The following is a 21,469-nucleotide window of genomic DNA, read 5'->3' as shown; positions in this document are numbered from 1 at the left end:
ACAAGAGGAAACAATTGCACAAAATTGCGAAACAGACAATGTTGCCGTCATTCTATAAATAAATATGACTATATCGATTGCTAACCGATAAAATTCAATTCTTTTCTTTTGCATCATACGTACAACTAGATGTGTTAAACATTTTTCTTCTGTTAAATTAAAATGCGTAAATACCATTGAATATAATACTATAACTGACAAAAATTAATCACAATAATTTTTCTATTGGAAATCTACATGGAATTCATGGAATTTATTAATCATTCTCTTGAAGTTAATTATTTCTTTTTATCACGGAATTATTAAATGCATCTCCTGTCGATAAGAAACTGATCGCACAATAAACGTATAAAATAGCTTTGTTTCCCTCTTGTACAAATTTAGTTACATTAGACAAATTTGGTGTCAGAGGGAAACGTGTGGACAATTTTATTAGAGTGTGCCCGGACACATGAAATTTATTCAAGCGTCAGAACTTACTCGTATCACTGCTCTTTGATACTGACACCGTTTATCGGTGTCGGAAGAGATATAAAAAAAATGATTTACTGTACAATTTTTTTTTTCTTTTTACGAGATCATTTTGTTACACAAAAAGATTTTAATATACATTCCTATCTATCATTTTTTTTCTTTTTTTTCTATTATACGAAATGCATTTTTCAGTAAATGCGGTGGTCGAATACCAATTGTTAATTTAAATAAGCTGCATTTATAAACAAACCTTTTTCCCCCTTTTTGATTCCTATCTTTTGGTATATTTCACGTAATCATATTTTTCATCCAAGAAAGTATATCTCACATAAAGTATTAGAATGTATCAAATATATATAATATATGTATGTGTGTATGTGTGTGTATACATATATACATACACATACATATATACGCGTGTATGCATGTGTATATCATCTTGTGTATATATGCTGCATGAGCTTATGTCTCTTGACAAGTGTCTTTCATGACAGTATCATTTTTCCCATGGAATGATACTAAAAACTTGAAAAATGTCATATCGAAATGATGGCAATTAGTCGTCTAGATCGTTAACGTGAAGGACCTCTCTATGGGTTAAACCGGCATCCAATAGAGTTAAGATATCTCTACAAGGATAGAGGACTCTTCTGGGATAGCTCGTTGTTATCTCGAAACTCGCTGGAGAATCCGGTTGGCTAAATATCCAGTGATAAACATCCTGAAAAAATATTAATTTAATTTTTATTATGTATGTCATTTTGCAAAATTAACAATAATAAATAATGAATAATTGCTATAATAACGGCGATAATTGCATGTGTGCAAATGTCGATAAGATAACTTATACAAATCTTTCGTAAAATGGTATTAAAAGAATATTTTTAATTCAGACTCATGGTCATTTATACTCGCAATTACCTTGACTGTATCAGTCATAAGAAATCTTCTTTTCATCGTTCTCTCTCCAAGCTTAATTTGAAGGTGACATGCATTAGGATTAGATGGTTCTGGCTCGAAGGGCACTTTGCCAATAGTCAACTCTTTTAAAAGACGTATACGTTGAATTTCCAACTCTTGGGCATTCAACTCTTCTTTCTCTCGGGCCTCTTGCTCCTCACGTGCTCTTCGCTCCTCCTCTCTTCTACGATCTTTCTCTTGGTCCGCACGTAACGACTCCTCGTAAGCACGATCTTGTTGTTGCCGAAGCGATTGCGCCGCGCTACGTTCTGCTCTATAATACCAATATAAAAACAAATAATATTTATTTTCTTATTTATAGAGCAGATTCTCAAAATTCGAAGAATTTCTATTACCTTTCTCGACGTGCTTGGATCAAGTTAATTTCATTGCGTTCTATAATCGTTTGCAATCGTGACATTAAATCAGCGGAAGATGGTGCGCCCTCTAATCTATAAGACAGAGAAATAAATTTATATTAATTAAATTATAAATATCCAAAAAGTACACAAACATTATTTGTTTCAAAATCTGCAGATAGATTTATCTACCGACCAATTAGTTTTACCTACCGACCAACTATTGTCATTCTATTGTCCTTCAACACGATAAGCGCTAGGAAGGGATATGAACCCGATTTGAGCGCTTCCGCGACTTTGTAACCCTCTCCAGATTTAACGTTACATGCCCAGAACAATGTATGCGTGTTTATATATCGTATCACTTCTGGATCACATAATGTATTTCTAGAAAAATGCATTTTTCATTATATAGCACATTTTGCACACTTTTATCTCTTAGAAAAGTAATTACTAATTTTAGGATTACTACCTGCACCATTGGTCAACTTCTTGTGTCTCATCTTTATGCAGATATACCAATAAAAATCTTAATTCTTGTTTTGCGTCCGAAAGAGCTTGGCTGTAAGAGCCCTGGTAAAATACTGGATGAGTGTTACCGCAACGCTCCTCATAAGATCTAATAAAGTTGACTACATCTTCCACTGGATCAGAGGACACTTGAAAGACATTTATTTACTTCAATTAGTACATAAATTGTAATAAATTATAATAAATTCTCTCTCTCTCTCTCTCTCTCTCTCTATACATATATATATATATATATATATATATATATATATGATCACAAAAACAAAATAATTATCAAATTCTTGAGTCATCAAAATTAATTTTAATCAATTTGTAATCAGTAGAAGATTGCAAGATAGAAGATTGCAAGATTATCTTGTAAGATTGTAATCAAATCTAAATAGTAGACAGAAAATTTGCTTTTAAAAATTTATTTTGAGCACAATTATAAAACATTCTATGTAAATTTTTGTTGAAACTTTCAAAAAAGGACCGAGATGTCATGTAAGTTTGTACAAGTGTGACAGACTCATAAGAGACAAATCTCAAGTCCAAAGCCACACCCATATTGTATAGATTTTTAAATTTGTAATCTTTATTACAGGAGTCGAGACAAACTCTTTACATCTAGGTAACACATAGGGATTGATAGTCCCACCCATTTGCTTACTATTACTACTTAAGAAGAGAAATTTTGATTCCTAAGAGAACATGATTTTATGCTACTTACCAGGTCTAACGTTTCTCTTAAATATTGCAAAAAGTAGTTGCAGGATACTGCTCACTAGATTATAACACATGGAAAAAATATAGGATAAGAGGCCCCCACCTCCCCCAGAGCTTCCAGGATAACTAAAATAAATTCTTGAACTACTGTCATCTACAACCTGCGGTGGTCGGGCACGCGAGTCCTGTGCATACATGGATGGTCTGCCTTCGTACAAATTTAATTGCTCCTGTAACATGGAAGCATGTAAATGATACAAATCAGAGCTTTCAAATTCCAAAAACTTGCCTAAGCTCCAATTGCATAAAAATCCAAGATTTTCAAGAATAAAAGAAAAACTCCAGATTTTTCCAGTTTTTCCCAATAGTACATTTTAATTAAGAGTACTATCACATTTGTTATACAACAAATTTTTTAAACATGTTGATTAGTTGCAGGATAGAGAAATTTTTGAGTTTTTAGAAATCTTCTATCCTGCAGCCAATTAATATTTTAAAAAATTTGCTGTAGAAGTATAATAGTACCCTAATGATATACAAATATACTACATATGACAAATATGGAAAGAACATAACTTTATTTACATATTTATTTTAGACAATATGTTTGATATATTATAAAATAAAAATCAGGAATTGCAAAACTTGACAGAAATAAATTGAAAGATGTACAAAGGGAATAACAAATAGTACCTGAACTGCCACTTCCAAATTCCAATTGTGCCTCTGCAAAACGTCTCTGCATACCGAGAGATCTTCAATGCCGGTGAGATCCTGGGGATGATTATTATGTGCCATTTATACGATATATATGCCATACGGGAGTAAGACGCGCGACTTTAAGACGAGGAACGAACGAGAGTTGTACCTGAAACTGTAGTACTTTCTCGGTTTGATCGCCGCTGAGCTCCCCCAAGGCGAGGTCTGCCATTGCGACGTTCTATTCGGTGAATCGTGAGCACGAAATGTTTGAAAATTCGGCTATCGTGCGCGGAGTTACATCGAACTCATCAGCTGATGTTAGAATCGCATACACGGCGTAGGTTATAATGCGAGATCGTAACCATTTGGATACGCGGATATCTCCGGGGTAAGTTAACCTCGAATGTTGTTCAAGTCGAGCACCAAGTCCCACCAAGTCCCTCGAAACGTCACGACGTGATTCGCCTCATTTCTTCTCTGCGTGCACGATGTTTTTCAATGTCATGGCTTTCCACAGTACAATTTACAATTTCAAGCTCGTCTCTCATGCACAGTGCGGGTCCGGAATGTCTCGGCAACAGACAGCCAACGATCGGTATGCATCTTACGCGATTGGCGGATCATTGTTTTTGCGAAATATTTTGGATGTAATATGTATTCGCCCTTAGGACGAAATAGTGTCCCTAGATCGTATGTCACTAGCAGAGAGGAACCTGAGGCTGTGTTCCGATATTAACTGCAGAGGAACCTGAGAGCGGTCATGCTTCGATTTTAGGTGCGACTTTATTTTGAGAGGGCCTCTGTGATTCACGAAAAATGGACCTTGAACTACGTAGCCAAGGTCCATTTTCCACGTCGGTAATGTCCACGTTTTCGTGGTTCTCAGCAGCGCTATGTCGATATTACGGTTCTCCTCCGTGCTATGTGCAGGAGTGAGAGATGCGTTAGTTAGATAAAGACGGACAATCGGTCTCTGTCCGTCGTCTGTTTCGACCATCAGTTCGAGAGAGAAAGCATCATGGTCATACGTAACGTGAACTATAGATTTTCAGTACTGAGAGATGCGTTAGTTAGATAAAGACGGACAATCGGTCTCTGTCCGTCGTCTGTTTAGACCATCGGTTCGAGAGAGAAAGCATCATGGTGGCAAACACGGAGCGAGCGGCGATGTTATCTCTACGGATACCTTCCTCTCCACTCCCCTCTCGCCCATCTCGTTTTCCGCGCGTTTTGGCCGTAAAATTCAGAGAGAGGATTTCGGACGATTTCTGGACAGGGACGTAGAGAGGCCAGAAAGCGCCCACTTTTTATACATGTCTTATATTTTGTTATAATGGCATATGCGTACAATTCTTACACAAAATAATTGTAATCATAATGAATCAAACAAGTTTATACATTATATATATATATATATATATTTTTTTTTTCCATTTAAAAAAACTTATACATTTTCCTTTAGGTATCCATTGCTTTAAAAATTCTTTTTCTGTGAATTGCTGTCTATTTAAGATAAAACTATGTAAAAATATTTACATCTAGAAACGTAAGAATATCACGAATAATTTCACTTTGAACAAATTATTCATAAGTCTTACATTTTCACATATGTAAAAATATTTAATTTTATTTATATGATATACGCAGTAATTTTTTGGAAATGTTTTTTTAAGGCAAATGATAACAAATATATATAAACCCGTGTGATTTTTACAATTATTTTATGTAAAGTTGCACATTTTGATTTGAAAAAAAAAATTCATTGACTTCGTCGTCCAAGTGATGACGTATTTTGTCAATCTTTCCGTACGACGACAGGTGAAAAATCATCAGCTTTGATCACCGCGTGGTCTCTCCTTGTCAGTACCCGCAGTGTACAATATGTAATGTAATTAAAAAATTATTTTTATTATAATCATATGTATACACACGCGCGCGCGCGCGTGTGTGTGTGTGTGTGTGTGGCCAGAATCCAGTGTCATCTCTTCATAATCACGATACAGCAAGACAGAGAGTAAACGAAAAAGGATAGACGCTAACGTGCCTGAATTGGAAGCTCTATGCTTTTTTGTTTACTTTCCGTCACGCTACCGCGGCGACGGACAAGTGCTTTGACTCGCGAGCATTATACACGTACAAGTTTGCCAGGTTTTCGGCAAGCTTTTGTGTGTATAATGTTTGCGGTTGTTCCTGTAATTTAAAAATCTGAATTGTTATACTAATCTACTTAGAAAACAATAAAAAATTTATTTTAAAAATATAATATTTATTTTATTACGTTGTACTTTACATAAAATTATAGAATAAAAGATAGGATGTAAGGTGTAGGTTGTACATAAGCGTATAGAATAAAATAGAATATAGAATACAGAATACAGAATACAGAATAGATATAAGTACAAATAGATATCTAAGTATAGAGCTAAAAGTGTTAGAAATAAAAATAAATAAATAATTTCCTTTCTACATATATTTATTTTTTATTGTAACGTTTATTTTTACATAATTTTAATCTCTTTCTCTTCAAAAATGTTTCTTTTTTTCTTTTTAAAAGTAAAGTTACAATTCATCTTGAATTTGCAATTATAAATATGCATGCTTTTATTTATACTCGCTCATTATCATTAGTATACACATAGTATACACACCATTAGTATACGCACCTTGTATACAAAGTATAAAGCACATATTAACATGCAATAAAATATATATAGAAAATATTCTTTTACATTCATCTTTAAAAAAAAATTCTTTGTGTCACACACAGCACACACACATACACACAAACACACGGCACGTGTATGATGCACAAATTGAAATTAATATAGTTACGATTTAATTGTAATAATATTCATTTAATTGTAATAATTTACATAATTCGTCATAAAACTGATATACACACATGCGAATTAAATTATGTTTGCATCATACTCGTACATGAGAATCTTAGCAGCTTAAATAGCTGAGCCCCTTCACCACGTCAAGGTGATTCTCATGAAGGGGAAAAAATGGGAAGCAACATCAGCTAGAAATTAAATTTGTATTTTCTTTAAAATATAAAAATAGAGAAAAAAGACGTAAGAAGTTAGAAAGAGCGTACCCCTCTCTTGGTTTGTCAAATATAACCTATATATCTATTTTCAACGTAGAACGCATGTTTACAGAAATACGAATTTCTTTAAAATCATAAAATTCTACTTAATGTTGGTATTTTTGTTATTAAGCATGTTATAAAGATCGCAATCACAATTGAAATAATTGCATAAATCTTAGATTAGCAGATGTTATCACAGGACAAATAAAAGATTAATGTGATCATGCTACGAAATTGTAAAATCATACATTTACTTATTACTAATGATGTAATGCAAGACGCAAAGTAAAAAAGAATGAAAGGAAATACATTAAATACATTCTATGTTGGTAATAAATTATACATACAAGTACATACATATGTTAATATGTTGGTATGTATGTATTATGTATATACATATATACCGTGATTTTTACAAATCACAGTATTTAATAATAAGATACAAAAATATTTTAATACACATGTGTATTAAATATACAAAATATTTCAGAAAAACAAACACAAAAAACTGATATCATTATATCAGTTATTTCAAAGAAGTTTACATAGTAAGAAGTTTACATAGTAACATCTTCTCTGTGATAACATCTGCTAGTCTTAGATTTATGCAATTATTTCAATTGTGATTGCGATCTTTATAACATGCTTAATAACAAAAATACCAACATTAAGTAGAATTTTATGATTTTAAAGAAATTCGTATTTCTGTAAACATGCGTTCTACGTTGAAAATAGATATATAGGTTATATTTGACAAACCAAGAGAGGGGTACGCTCTTTCTAACTTCTTACGTCTTTTTTCTCTATTTTTATATTTTAAAGAAAATACAAATTTAATTTCTAGCTGATGTTGCTTCCCATTTTTTCCCCTTCATGAGAATCACCTTGATGTGGTGAAGGGGCTCAGCTATTTAAGCTGCTAAGATTCTCATGTACGAGTATGATGCAAACATAATTTAATTCGCATGTGTGTATATCAGTTTTATGACGAATTATGTAAATTATTACAATTAAATGAATATTATTACAATTAAATCGTAACTATATTAATTTCAATTTGTGCATCATACACGTGCCGTGTGTTTGTGTGTATGTGTGTGTGCTGTGTGTGACACAAAGAATTTTTTTTTTAAAGATGAATGTAAAAGAATATTTTCTATATATATTTTATTGCATGTTAATATGTGCTTTATACTTTGTATACAAGGTGCGTATACTAATGGTGTGTATACTATGTGTATACTAATGATAATGAGCGAGTATAAATAAAAGCATGCATATTTATAATTGCAAATTCAAGATGAATTGTAACTTTACTTTTAAAAAGAAAAAAAGAAACATTTTTGAAGAGAAAGAGATTAAAATTATGTAAAAATAAACGTTACAATAAAAAATAAATATATGTAGAAAGGAAATTATTTATTTATTTTTATTTCTAACACTTTTAGCTCTATACTTAGATATCTGTTTGTACTTATATCTATTCTGTATTCTGTATTCTGTATTCTATATTCTATTTTATTCTATACGCTTATGTACAACCTACACCTTACATCCTATCTTTTATTCTATAATTTTATGTAAAGTACAACGTAATAAAATAAATATTATATTTTTAAAATAAATTTTTTATTGTTTTCTAAGTAGATTAGTATAACAATTCAGATTTTTAAATTACAGGAACAACCGCAAACATTATACACACAAAAGCTTGCCGAAAACCTGGCAAACTTGTACGTGTATAATGCTCGCGAGTCAAAGCACTTGTCCGTCGCCGCGGTAGCGTGACGGAAAGTAAACAAAAAAGCATAGAGCTTCCAATTCAGGCACGTTAGCGTCTATCCTTTTTCGTTTACTCTCTGTCTTGCTGTATCGTGATTATGAAGAGATGACACTGGATTCTGGCCACACACACACACACACACACACGTGTGTATACATATGATTATAATAAAAATAATTTTTTAATTACATTACATATTGTACACTGCGGGTACTGACAAGGAGAGACCACGCGGTGATCAAAGCTGATGATTTTTCACCTGTCGTCGTACGGAAAGATTGACAAAATACGTCATCACTTGGACGACGAAGTCAATGAATTTTTTTTTCAAATCAAAATGTGCAACTTTACATAAAATAATTGTAAAAATCACACGGGTTTATATATATTTGTTATCATTTGCCTTAAAAAAACATTTCCAAAAAATTACTGCGTATATCATATAAATAAAATTAAATATTTTTACATATGTGAAAATGTAAGACTTATGAATAATTTGTTCAAAGTGAAATTATTCGTGATATTCTTACGTTTCTAGATGTAAATATTTTTACATAGTTTTATCTTAAATAGACAGCAATTCACAGAAAAAGAATTTTTAAAGCAATGGATACCTAAAGGAAAATGTATAAGTTTTTTTAAATGGAAAAAAAAAATATATATATATATATATATATAATGTATAAACTTGTTTGATTCATTATGATTACAATTATTTTGTGTAAGAATTGTACGCATATGCCATTATAACAAAATATAAGACATGTATAAAAAGTGGGCGCTTTCTGGCCTCTCTACGTCCCTGTCCAGAAATCGTCCGAAATCCTCTCTCTGAATTTTACGGCCAAAACGCGCGGAAAACGAGATGGGCGAGAGGGGAGTGGAGAGGAAGGTATCCGTAGAGATAACATCGCCGCTCGCTCCGTGTTTGCCACCATGATGCTTTCTCTCTCGAACCGATGGTCTAAACAGACGACGGACAGAGACCGATTGTCCGTCTTTATCTACTAACGCATCTCTCAGTACTGAAAATCTATAGTTCACGTTACGTTTCACCATGATGCTTTCTCTCTCGAACGATGTCAAACAGACGACGGACAGAGACCGATTGTCCGTCTTTATCTAACTAACGCATCTCTCACTCCTGCACATAGCACGGAGGAGAACCGTAATATCGACATAGCGCTGCTGAGAACCACGAAAACGTGGACATTACCGACGTGGAAAATGGACCTTGGCTACGTAGTTCAAGGTCCATTTTTCGTGAATCACAGAGGCCCTCTCAAAATAAAGTCGCACCTAAAATCGAAGCATGACCGCTCTCAGGTTCCTCTCTGTCTCAGGTTCCTCTCTGTCACTAGCAACGCTAGGGATTTTCTAATGCCAAACCGCACTTCACATTGGTAGTCCTGCATCCGGAGTTTCGGGTTTCCATCACCAGAGGTCTATCAAATTAATTAGCTTGTTTATCATAAGGATTCTGACGTTTCTGACGAATTTGGACGGATTCTTGACATTTTGTAAATACACAAATTTATTGGACGTTTTTACATTGCGCAGGAATCATTATTTTATCTCCTACGACACTAGAAAGGTATCTTGTTTTTTGAAATTTTAGAATTTTAATTGTTTTAAATCGTATATTTCTGAAACTGATTATAACCTTACTTCTGGCAGAAGGAAAACGGCCAGACAAGATGCCCGAAACGGAGGAAGAAATGGGTATGTCCGTTCGCTTGACGAACGATGATTTTCGGAAGCTCCTGATGACTCCGAGGGCATCAGTACCCTCGGCCACTCCAGCTTCCGTACCAGGTACAGCGAGGGATGCCAGTGCAAAAACCGCCCAAACCCCCCAGGTCAGCGGTGGTAGCCGGGCGGAGCTGCGAAGGAAGAAGAAGAGCTTTTATGCAAAGCTGAAGAAGCAGGAGGAGGATAAGATGGCCGAGCTCGCAGAGAAATACAGGGATCGTGCGAGAGAGCGCAGGGACGGTACCAATCAAGATTACCAAGCGGAGGATCCCATGAACAACGCTAGCGCTTACCGGGCCGTCGCACCCGACTTGAAATCTGGTATGGATGCTGCGGAGCGCAGGAGGCAGATGATTCAACAGTCCAAATTCTTGGGTGGTGACATGGAACACACTCACTTGGTCAAAGGCTTGGATTACGCTCTTTTGCAAAAGGTATAATGCTTTTAGGATTTATTAATGTCCCTTCATCAAAGCCTTGACAAAAAAGAAAAATATATGAAGATTATATATTTTTGAGACAGATAAGCTTTAATTTATTCTGAGAACAAATAGACTTGGATTATAGAAATTTGATTGTGGTAGATATAACGAGAAATAATGTATGTCAAATGGAAAATTTGAGTGCAAGATGTAGATAATGCTTTGCATTTCGATCTTAAATTTTAATTAACGTTCAGTATTTTTAAATAATTAATATAATGCTACTCTACAGGTTCGCAGTGAGATCGAAGCAAAAGAATATGAGCAAGAGCAGGAGTTGGAAAAATTAGTAAAGCCAAAGGAGAAAACAAAGAAGGAGCAACCTCCTGAGAAAAAAGATGATGAGATGCAGTTCAAGACAAAGATCGGTCGGAATGTGTACAAGACCATCATGACTATGAAATCTAAGCAGATTGAAAGAAACGAACTGTTCACGCCGGGTCGCATGGCATATGTCATCGAATTAGATGACGAGAACGCTGACGTCGACATACCGACGACGCTTATCAGAAGTAAGGCTGATGTGCCAACGATCGACAATACACCAACTCTCACGACTAATGATATCGTGATCAACAAATTGGCGCAGATACTGTCGTACTTGCGTCAGGGTAGCCGCCACAGTAAGAAGGGCAAAAAGCTGAAGGATGGACGCGGTCGCGGCGACGAGCTAAACGACATAGAGATTCAGCCACGGCCACCCGCTGCTGACGAGAGTATTTATGGCGATATTGGCGACTATGTGCCGACAGTGACGAGTAAGAAGGATGGACAATCGCGTGAGAAGAAGAAGAGTTCATACTTCGACAAGCCCGAGTCGAATCTGGACACTGACGACAAGGCAAACGCACCGAAATTGCCGAGCATTTTACAACCAAATGCGGTGGCTGTCGCTACAACCGCCGCCGCGGATGGCAATGCGCCGAAAAAGGGTGCGCTACTGAATAAACTCGCGGCCGAACCAGAAGGATACGCCGAGTGTTATCCAGGCCTAGACGAGATGCAAGATGCTATTGATGACTCGGACGATGAAGTGGATTACACGAAGATGGATCTAGGCAACAAAAAGGGTCCGATAGGCCGTTGGGACTTTGACACACCTGAAGAATACAGCGAATATATGAACAACAAAGAGGCGTTGCCCAAGGCAGCCTTTCAGTATGGCGTAAAGATGGCCGATGGCAGGCGTACTAGGAAGTATAATAAAGAGAAAAATGAGAAGGCGGAGCTCGATCGCGAGTGGCAAAAGATCCAGAATATTATGAACAAGAGAAAATCGACGACGACGATCGATGGTGCGTCCGAATTTAAAGTACCACGATATTAAGCATTCGACTTGCGAATCTGTATTTTCGATCTGTATTTATCGCATGAGAATATTATTTGATGACTCTAAAACTGTTATCCTCGAATTGTTGCGCGTTAGACGTGAAGAAGAAAATACTTCGTTAGAAACGATTTTTCTTTGTATAAATAAATTTCTTTCAAATTTTAAAGTAATATTCTTATCACGACAAATTTTTCAATAACACGAATAAAATTATGTCAAATAAGATGTATTATCTGTATGAAATGTTCCAAAAGGAACCAACTTAAATAAGAAAATTGTATATGTTGTATCATAGACTTCTAATATAATCTTACATTAAAACCTGTAATACAATAGTTTATTTTACGAAATATTTTTTTCTCAACAGCATATATATATAAGCACATATTTAGTCAGTGCATATTACTCCGAATGTAATATTTAATATAAATATATATACACACCCCTCATATGTAATTTTCGTATGTATTATTTATCATATTTTGCAATTATAAAAGTAAACTTGTTATACATCTTAATTTTAATTAAAGCAATAATAAAAGCAAAGTAAAATTCCTAAACAAATACAGATTTTTATTGGTTGTAAGAGATATGTCAATTTATTGAATGGTCCTGAAAAATGTTCAATCAAGAAAATTTATTCGACTTATCCGAAAGAAAATACGATTCTTTTCAATAATATATAAATTTAGTATATAAATTGGTTCTTCATGAAATCGAATGTCGACAAGTGATGTAATCGGGTTACAGTGCGATGACTGTCGGTTTTCGCGGTAATGCAAATACGTAAATTGGATAATGCTAAATGCGCATTTTACGCTCGCGTGATCCCGTGATAAAGATCCATCACCTCGTCGTGAAGAATGACCCGAAACTGGATCGCGGCGGTTCGAAATCGCTACAATAAATACAAACGAATTTATCAGCGGGACTTTTTACCTACTTGTGACCTATCGAACTCGAAACTGGCGAATCTTTCTTTTTAACTGGAGCAAGCCGGTTCGAACTCGCGTTTTACGTCGATTAGAAAGTCATTGGCGTCATGGAAAAAAAAAATCTCTTCAGCCAGTATTCCAATGTTGCATGACGTGAATAAATTTAAACGAATATTAGTGTTTGCTTAATTAAAAGGCTTGCATTGCAAATAGTTTTACAGATTTATTTCAGATATGGGATCAAGTGAAGATAAAGTAAAAATTAAGTATTTTTCTGGCCGATCAAATATTTTTTTTAAAAAAAGGAAAAAAAACATTCTATATTATCGTTAACAGAATAAAAAAATGATCTTCGATATTTATTAATGAAAAGAATTTATTTGACTGTAATGACAGAATTTCTTACAAATTTATTTGTTAGAAATAATATTTATTTCGCCGTATTTAAATAAGAAGTTCCATTGAAGTAAACATTATATTTACAAATAAATTATTAAACATCTCTTTATCAGTGTACAATCTCATTTTGCGATAATTGAAAACCATTGAATTCGTTAAGTGAGCATTCAGTGGTCACGATAAAAAAAAAATCGTTCGAACGTAAGCATGTTTCGGATATCAGTCACGACATCCGGAGATAATGAGGATGCCGCAAAGAGAGGAGGATTCCAATCTTGACCCTCGTTTACAGCCAATGCAGATATCGTTCACGTTATATAAACGCTGCTTTTACCCGGGTGCTCGCAGTCCAGGAAAGGAACTGATTTCGATCGTCGCGCAGTTTCACTCAACCGGTGCAATCAGTGAAGAAAGTGAAGGCGCGACGTGGACATACTCCGCGATACACTCGCGATCCTGCAACCGATGCTGGGCCTCAGGAATCTCATTTGGCGGCGCAACCTCGTCTTGGATACCGTAAGCTGTGAATCTGATGCATTCCACCGATATTTGAGGGGAGGAAGAGACACGTGTTGTCCGGAGGGCACATCTCACGTCCAGATATGTCCAAGAGACCTAGACTTTTCCCTCGAATTCATTACTTTGTCGGTTATTAGAACAAAATGTTTTTTTTTTTTTTAACACGTTAAATATAATTGCGGCAATGATATAATTATTATATTTAACGTGTTAAAAAAATATATATGAAGATTATATATTTTTGAGACAGATAAGCTTTAATTTATTTTGAGAACAAATAGACTTGGATTATAGAAATTTGATTGTAGCAAATATACCGAGAAATAATGTATGTCAAATGAAATCATGGAAAATTTGAGTGCAAGATGCATATAATACTTTGCATTTCAATCTTAAATTTTAATTAACATTCAGTATTTTTAAATAATTAATTTAATGCTGCTCTACAGGTTCGCAGTGAGATCGAAGCAAAAGAATATGAGCAAGAGCAGGAGTATTATATTATAATATAAAAGGCGAGTATTTTTTTTAATTCGTCGATTGATCAAGCGCATCTTGCGCAAATGCAACTTTCTGTGTTCTGTAAAAGCTGCATTTGCGCATAATGCGATTGATCGATCGATGAATTAAAAAAAATATAGCGAACTCGTCCAAAATGTAGAGTGTAATGTGCGTCACATGCAATTACAGACGGTCGATTGATTAAACGATGCAATTGCACACGCGTTTATTTATGCAATTAAAAGTATAATTATTATGTATATAATCGTGTTATCTGATATACTTATAAAACGTAATTTTATTCATAACAAGGTATTTTTTTATCTTTATTAGCTTAATTAGTATAACATTCACCGTGTTAATTTGTATATTACGACTAATTAACAATTCACACCTTTTTTTATGAGCGATAATGGTTGGTGGAAATACGGTGGAGGTGCGCATGTAATCAATTGGGGCTTCGATGATGTATATTTTGTAATAAGCTTTGTAAATGTATATTTACAGCCTGTTTAAAAACTGCCACTGGTGTTGGGCTAAATTTTGCATAGGTACGTAGATTGAACGATTATTTAATTAACATAATTACGTATAAATATATATATGTATAAATATACAGGGTGATTATTAATGAATGTTCCCACTTTTTACCATCGGAACACGCGTTTGTAATTTCTAATATAATAATATGTTAGAAATACGTATCCGTCGGTAAATCATGCTCCGATAGTAAAAGGTAGGAACATTCATTAATAATAACCCTGTATGAATGTATATGTGTACAGTGGAACCTCTTAAATTTTGACCCTCTATAATCTTTGCATTCCTTCACAAACACTAATATATCGCACCCCTTCCTTTTAATACGAGTCCACCAATTACTGTATACTTTGCGCGAGCAAAGTACGATTCGTGTAGTCATTGCCGAATCCAAATTCTTGATTTTTTAAATCCATTTCTATCCATTTTTAATTGTTTGAATCTATTTCCGTTTGCTGAGTTCCTGTATAAGTTTACTTAATGATGATATATTTCTTAGTATCTATCTCGTAAAGAGTTTAATGTAATTTTTACTAGAGGTACTCTAGTAATTTTCAAAGAAAATTTCGGACAGAGCATGAAGTAGGATAAAGAGACCAAACTTCATGCTCAGAGAGTAGCAAAAGTGGATCCGATTCCGTCGTAAAAATGACGGTATTTGGTCACTCGCGTCGCATGATCGTTAGTACTACCATTTCTATTGGTTCTAAGCATGATGAATACTCCCACCACGGGTTCTAAGGACTGTTAACCAATAGAAACGGTAATACTAACGATCATGCGACGCGAGTGACCAAATACCGAACTCATTTTTACGACAAAATTCGGGTCCACTTTTACTACCCAAAGTTCGGTCTCTTTATCCTACTTCATGAACAGACATTAATGAAAATCTTTCCTGAAAATCGCAGTCGACGATGGCGCAGCTCAAGGTGGCTATCATCGGACAGAGTCCATTCGCAGCGGAAGTCTACAAGCTTTTGCGACAGAATGGGCACCAGGTGACCGGAGTGTTCACGATCCCGGATAAGGGAAACCGCGAGGATCCATTAGGTACGAGAATCGATTGAAAATACTGATCCTCTTACGAATTTTCGTAGTCGATCCTTACCGCAAGATAAATATATCGGGATCATGCATTCGTTTCTTCGAGTGTAAAAGAGTAGAAAAAAATACGCAAACAACTTCGACTGCTCAATGGGTGATCCCGTGACTTGCATTTCGTTTCGTTATCGCTGCTTTTCGATCGTAGCAACCACTGCTAAGGCTGACAACACGCCGGTCTTCAAGATCAAGGCCTGGAGAAGCAAAGGAGTGACCTTACCGGAAATCCTGGAGCTCTACAAAGGTATCGAGGTGGATCTCAACGTCCTCCCCTTCTGCAGCCAGTTTATACCTATGGAGGTCATCAATCATCCCCGTCACCATAGCATATGTTATCACCCATCCTTATTGCCCAGACACAGAGGAGCGAGCGCTATAAGCTGGTAAGTCCTTCTTACTTCCATCGCCACGTGCGCGCGCGCGCGTGCGTACGTCTTTGAATTTTTTTGAAAATTTTTCAGAAATCGAAAATAAGATACTTTTACAAATAACGAGACGACTTAAAATATTTTAAGTCGAATCATACCGAATGTAGATATTTTTTCGGGATTATGTCAATGTTCATATACTCTTCTGCAGCTATAGTTAATTCATTAGTCATTTATTTATTTTACGAGAGATTTAGCTCATGTTAATCGTCACGAGTCAGTCAGTCGCGATATCATGTCTTTCGATATCGGCGCGCCGCAACAACCGGTTTGCCGCGGTTTTCGCGCTCCAGATTACGAAGCAAAACTACTTTCTCGCTGAAAACGCACCGACGATAATGACAACGATAATAAACGGCCACGAGCTCGCCATATGATCCCTTCGAATGACTGCGCGTGTTCGCATGCCGCGGCGTATCTCGTTTCATTATACTTTTGACCTATGAATTGATATCGCATGCACATTTTCGGCGTATTATAATTCTCACATCTCGCATTTAATTTTTCTCGTTTATTCACGAGAGTTAAGAAAAAAATGCGTTCCTTCGATGATTTGCAAAAATACACAGTAAAAAATAAAATGTAATTTTAACTTTTTTGCATGTCACGGAAAGTCCACTCTAAATTTTAAGTTAAAATGACTCAAAAGTTAAGTTAAAATAACTTAGAATAAGAGTTATTTCAACTTAACTTTTGAGTTATTTTAACTTGAAACTTTTAGAGTGGACTTTCTGGGACATTTTATTTTTTTTTTACTGTGTATGTTTCTTGAATTTCCGTCTTATTTTATTATGTTTGAATGTGATGATAGAAATAAAATTACATAACAAAAGCATTAAATAACGTACATTGGACTTCAGAAAGTAAACAAATTATATGTAATTTGTTTACTTCTTGCAGTCCAATGTACGTTATTTAATGTTTTTGTGACTTATTATAGTCAGTCGCTAAACAATTTTCGGAAAAACCATAAAAAATTTAAGAAAAGTCTAGAAGAAAATTAAATATAAGAAAATTATAAAATTCTTCTACCATAAAGAAAACGTAACATATTATCCAAAATAATTAGAAAAATGAATTAAAATGATTTCTTTACAAAGTGTAATAATTTTTCTTTCTTTCACTGAATATCAATTCCACGATTCGAAAATACTGATTTTATTAACGAACGATCTACTTCACGTGCCAGGACCTTGATTCAAGGAGACAATACTGCAGGATTCTCGATTTTCTGGGCAGATGATGGTTTGGACACCGGACCAATTCTCCTCCAGAGATCGTGCAAAGTGGAGCCGAATGACACGGTGGACAGCTTGTACAACAATTTCCTCTATCCGGAGGGCATCAAGGCTATGGGTGAGGCGGTGGACCTCGTCGCTAAAGGAACCGCGCCCATGGTGCCGCAACCGGCGGAGGGCGCGACTTACGACGCCCTGTTGAACAAAAAAGAACTCCAGAAGATCGATTGGAATAAATCGGCAAAAGAGATTCACGATTTTATTCGTGGTCTGGACAGTACACCGGGAGCTTGGACAACCCTGGACGGCGAGGAAGTGCGTCTTTTCGGATCATCCTTGTGGAGCGATAAGAAACCGGAAGTCGAGAAGACGGTCGACCTCGAGGAGCGAAAGGGAATCATTCATCAGGGCGGCTTGCTAATAGAGGCCGTCGACGGGCGATTGGTTAACGTGGAGAGAATCAAAATCGGAACCAAGACCATTCACGCCAGCAAATACGGGCAGACTACCGACAGTGAGATCGTGGAATTCACGGAAGAGGAGCTGAAGACTACTGACGGTCTGCGCCGAATCTGGGCAGACATACTCAAAGTGGATGTCAACGATGACACGGATTTCTTCGCTTCCGGTAAGCTCGAGTCTTTTTTTTTTTTTAATTCTTACGTTGATTTCATGTGTTTTGATATAAGTTCCTAGGCATTGGATAGTTTCAACTAAATATACATTTGTGAAATTTATTATGTTAAAAAACTGAAGACTTATATATGTTATCTAATCAATTCATTTTGACTTCTTATTCGCCATTGTTACTCCTTTAGCAACCTGTTAATTCATTGGAATTGATCAATCGCATTGTCTGTTATGTGTAATGACGAAAATGCGCTTGGTTAATTCCAACGGACTACTAGGTTTGCTTTAACGAAGATTGATGAAAGAGACATTATTAATAGATCCATTTTACAAACATGACAAGAAGCGAAACTGGAATCAGACCTGCGAAATTTTTGTCTCAGGTGGAGGCAGCATGGATGTAGTGAGACTAGTCGAAGAAGTCAAGGACAACTTTGGTATTAGCCTACAGAACATCGAAGTCTTCATGGCACCGGTCTTCAAAGAATTCGCCACGACAGTCGTGCTCGCCGCTCGGGGAAATCTAGCGACGAAGGAGATCAAGTACGACGCGGTGGAGGTGCAAGCGAACAACATGACCCTCAGATTCCCTAGGCAGCTCTTCATCGACGGTCAATTCGTTAACGGCCATGGCAAACCGGTCGACACGATAAATCCTCACGATGAAAACGTAATCTGTTCGGTAGAGAGCGCAAATGCCGAAGATGTCGATCGAGCTGTCAAGGCCGCCGCCAGAGCGTTCGAGGAGGGTGAATGGGGCAAGATCAGCGCCAGAGAACGTGGAGCGTTATTGTTCAGGTAGGAGAATAATTATTCCAATCGAACGAAGATTCATTTTCAATGATCTGACGAAACATTTCCTTCATCGTCTTCTAGATTGGCGGATTTGATGGAGGAGCACAAGGAAGAACTGGCCACTCTGGAGACTCTCGACTCCGGCGCGGTTTACACCCTCGCTCTGAAAACCCACGTAGGCATGTCGATCGAAACTTGGCGGTACTTCGCCGGCTGGTGCGACAAAATTCAGGGTTCGACTATACCCATTTCGCACGCGCGTCCAAATCGAAATCTCACGTTCACGCGGCGCGAACCGATCGGCGTTTGTGGCCTGGTGACTCCCTGGAACTATCCGCTGATGATGCTGTCGTGGAAGATGGCGGCCTGTTTAGCGGCCGGTAATACCGTGGTGATGAAGCCGGCCCAGGCGTCGCCCCTGACAGCTCTGAAATTCGCCGAGCTGTCTGCACGCGCTGGAATTCCACCCGGTGTCATCAACATCGTTTGCGGATTCGGCAGTGCTGTCGGAAACGCCATAGTGGAACATCCTTTGATCAGAAAATTAGGCTTCACCGGCTCCACGCAGGTCGGCCAGACCATTATGAGATGTTGCGCCAACAGTAACTTGAAGAAAGTGTCGTTGGAGCTTGGCGGTAAGAGCCCCCTCGTCATCTTCGAGGACGCCGACATGCAGCAGGCGGTCAGGATCGGTATGAGCGGCGTGTTCTTCAATAAAGGCGAAAACTGCATCGCTGCCGGTAAGAGAGATGGGGCTTCTTATAGTTCTTTCCCTTCCAAGTTGGCACAATGGCTTTTTAAATCAGTACATAACGTAACGTTAAATATTCCAGAAATAAACACTCGCAATATTTTTGATCGATTAATAAAAGACAGGATTTAACTTTCCAATAAATTAATAAATTGTCAGTTATTAATTTTTTTTTTTTCATTCTCTAGGACGGCTTTTCGTCGAGGAGACCATTCACGACGAGTTCGTACGACGTGTGGTCGACGAAGCGAAGAAGATCGCTATCGGCAATCCACTGGACAGGAGCACGGCCCACGGGCCGCAAAATCACAAAGCTCATCTAGACAAGCTCCTCGAGTTCGTGAAGAAAGGTGTCGAGGAGGGTGCCAAGTTGGTCTACGGAGGCAAAAGGTTAGATCGTCCCGGCTGGTACTTTGAACCGACCGTGTTCACGGACGTCGAGGACAATATGTACATTGCCAGGGAGGAGTCCTTCGGTCCGGTCATGGTGATCTCCAAGTTCAGCTCGAAGAACGTCGATCAGATGATCGCGCGGGCGAACAATACCGAATTCGGTCTGGCCTCGGGGGTCCTCACCAAGGACATCGGCAGGGCGCTCCGATTCGCGGAGAAAATCGAGGCCGGTACCGTATTTATCAACACGTACAACAAGACGGACGTGGCGGCGCCGTTTGGCGGTTTCAAGATGTCCGGATTTGGTAAGGACTTGGGACAGGAAGCCCTTAACGAATATCTCAAGACGAAGACGGTCACCATCGAGTACTGACGAAAAAGTTGTAATGTATCTCTCTTATATTTGTAACGATGAATGTCATCATCGCATTTTACGTGATGTAATTTATATCAAGCTTGACAATATCACGTTACGATGTTGTATTTATATTTCGCGCGTAAGATCTTTAACAGAACTGAGGTCTTGCGTTTAAAGATAAGAAATTAGCATAATGTACGTTCACGCGCCACATTGATTCGTATGCCTCTTTTCACATTTTACATACATATACTATTTATACAAATAAACTTGTAGATTATTTTTAATCTTTTTCTTTATTAACTAAAAATTAACGATTTTTTGTTCCATGTGATAAAATGGAACGAAACGAAATTCATTGACTCAGACTACAAATAAGCCTCTTCGTTTTGTCTATTTTTACGCAATAAAATTTTGAAAGCTTGCGACACGTCAACGATATGGGACGATCTAGATGGGACGACCAGGATGATCATTCGCGCATACTGTAGCAATCGTCGAGAAGAAAATCGCTCGACGTGGGAAAACACGTCTCGAGGCAACGAAACGAGTTAACGAAGGGAGATCGTGGATCTCGCTCCCACGCGCCCGCGGGGTGTACAAATAGTTTTTACACAGTGGATCGCCTCCTATCCCAAAGTTCCAGATGCTGCGAGATTTTTTGTCTTGAGGCACACAAGTGTGCCCCATCGTTCGCGCGTTGCGT

At 37.0% G+C, this 21,469-nt stretch overlaps 4 protein-coding genes across 9 annotated transcripts in view; 2 read left to right on the top strand and 2 right to left on the bottom strand.

Moving 5' to 3' along the window:
* Positions 1 to 405: 405 nt before the first annotated feature.
* LOC105206203 (FAS-associated factor 2) lies at positions 406 to 4,350 on the bottom strand. Its single transcript, XM_026137224.2, has 8 exons — positions 3,898 to 4,350; positions 3,723 to 3,803; positions 3,034 to 3,259; positions 2,266 to 2,452; positions 2,007 to 2,180; positions 1,791 to 1,886; positions 1,396 to 1,708; positions 406 to 1,195 (listed from the first exon to the last, which is right to left on the bottom strand). Exons 1-8 carry the CDS (start codon positions 3,958 to 3,960, stop codon positions 1,031 to 1,033), a joined length of 1,305 nt encoding a protein of 434 aa, XP_025993009.1. The 5' UTR covers positions 3,961 to 4,350; the 3' UTR covers positions 406 to 1,030.
* Positions 4,351 to 10,043: 5,693 nt separating this feature from the next.
* LOC105206193 (protein Red) lies at positions 10,044 to 12,736 on the top strand. The gene is made up of 3 exons (XM_011175706.3): positions 10,044 to 10,202; positions 10,286 to 10,794; positions 11,075 to 12,736. Exons 2-3 carry the CDS (start codon positions 10,306 to 10,308, stop codon positions 12,167 to 12,169), a joined length of 1,584 nt encoding a protein of 527 aa, XP_011174008.1. The 5' UTR covers positions 10,044 to 10,202; positions 10,286 to 10,305; the 3' UTR covers positions 12,170 to 12,736.
* Positions 12,737 to 13,893: 1,157 nt separating this feature from the next.
* LOC105206141 (cytosolic 10-formyltetrahydrofolate dehydrogenase) lies at positions 13,894 to 21,050 on the top strand. Of its 2 annotated transcripts, XM_039446749.1 has the most exons (8): positions 13,894 to 14,022; positions 15,034 to 15,077; positions 15,978 to 16,119; positions 16,319 to 16,553; positions 17,788 to 18,464; positions 18,850 to 19,264; positions 19,343 to 20,001; positions 20,201 to 21,050. In XM_039446749.1, exons 3-8 carry the CDS (start codon positions 15,984 to 15,986, stop codon positions 20,776 to 20,778), a joined length of 2,700 nt encoding a protein of 899 aa, XP_039302683.1. In that variant the 5' UTR covers positions 13,894 to 14,022; positions 15,034 to 15,077; positions 15,978 to 15,983; the 3' UTR covers positions 20,779 to 21,050. The 2 variants fall into 2 exon arrangements, with proteins under 2 accessions (XP_039302683.1, XP_011173964.2); XM_011175662.3 differs by lacking the exon at positions 15,034 to 15,077 and having other exon boundaries at positions 13,940 to 14,022.
* LOC105206147 (sex-lethal homolog) overlaps positions 13,959 to 21,469 on the bottom strand; it is a 35,221-nt gene continuing 27,710 nt past the window's right edge. For 4 of the 5 annotated variants that reach the window (XM_039446752.1, XM_011175668.3, XM_039446751.1 and 1 more), the window contains exon 6: positions 13,959 to 14,121. In XM_039446752.1, the coding sequence (XP_039302686.1) occupies positions 13,991 to 14,121 (131 nt within the window). In that variant the 3' untranslated portion in view covers positions 13,959 to 13,990. Of the gene's footprint in view, positions 14,127 to 21,469 lie in introns of all 5 variants that reach the window. The other variant, XM_039446754.1, reaches the window with a different exon arrangement.

Source organism: Solenopsis invicta, chromosome 3, assembly GCF_016802725.1.
Source record: "Solenopsis invicta isolate M01_SB chromosome 3, UNIL_Sinv_3.0, whole genome shotgun sequence".
NCBI classification, from domain to species: domain Eukaryota; kingdom Metazoa; phylum Arthropoda; class Insecta; order Hymenoptera; family Formicidae; genus Solenopsis; species Solenopsis invicta.
The sequence above is the reverse complement of the archived record's forward strand: the minus strand, read 5'-3'. Positions and strand labels throughout refer to the sequence as shown.

Coding starts and splice junctions, on each gene's coding strand:
- LOC105206203 (XM_026137224.2), bottom strand. CDS start 3,960: ATGGCAGACCTCGCCTTGGGGGAGCTCAGCGGCGATCAAACCGAGAAA. Junction 3,804..3,897: donor AGAAAGTACTACAGTTTCAG/GTACAACTCTCG, acceptor AATCATCCCCAG/GATCTCACCGGCATTGAAGA. Junction 1,196..1,395: donor TTATGACTGATACAGTCAAG/GTAATTGCGAGT, acceptor ATATTTTTTCAG/GATGTTTATCACTGGATATT.
- LOC105206193 (XM_011175706.3), top strand. CDS start 10,306: ATGCCCGAAACGGAGGAAGAAATGGGTATGTCCGTTCGCTTGACGAAC. Junction 10,795..11,074: donor ATTACGCTCTTTTGCAAAAG/GTATAATGCTTT, acceptor GCTACTCTACAG/GTTCGCAGTGAGATCGAAGC.
- LOC105206141 (XM_011175662.3), top strand. CDS start 13,972: ATGCTGGGCCTCAGGAATCTCATTTGGCGGCGCAACCTCGTCTTGGAT. Junction 14,023..15,977: donor GCAACCTCGTCTTGGATACC/GTAAGCTGTGAA, acceptor TGAAAATCGCAG/TCGACGATGGCGCAGCTCAA. Junction 18,465..18,849: donor CACGGATTTCTTCGCTTCCG/GTAAGCTCGAGT, acceptor TTTTTGTCTCAG/GTGGAGGCAGCATGGATGTA.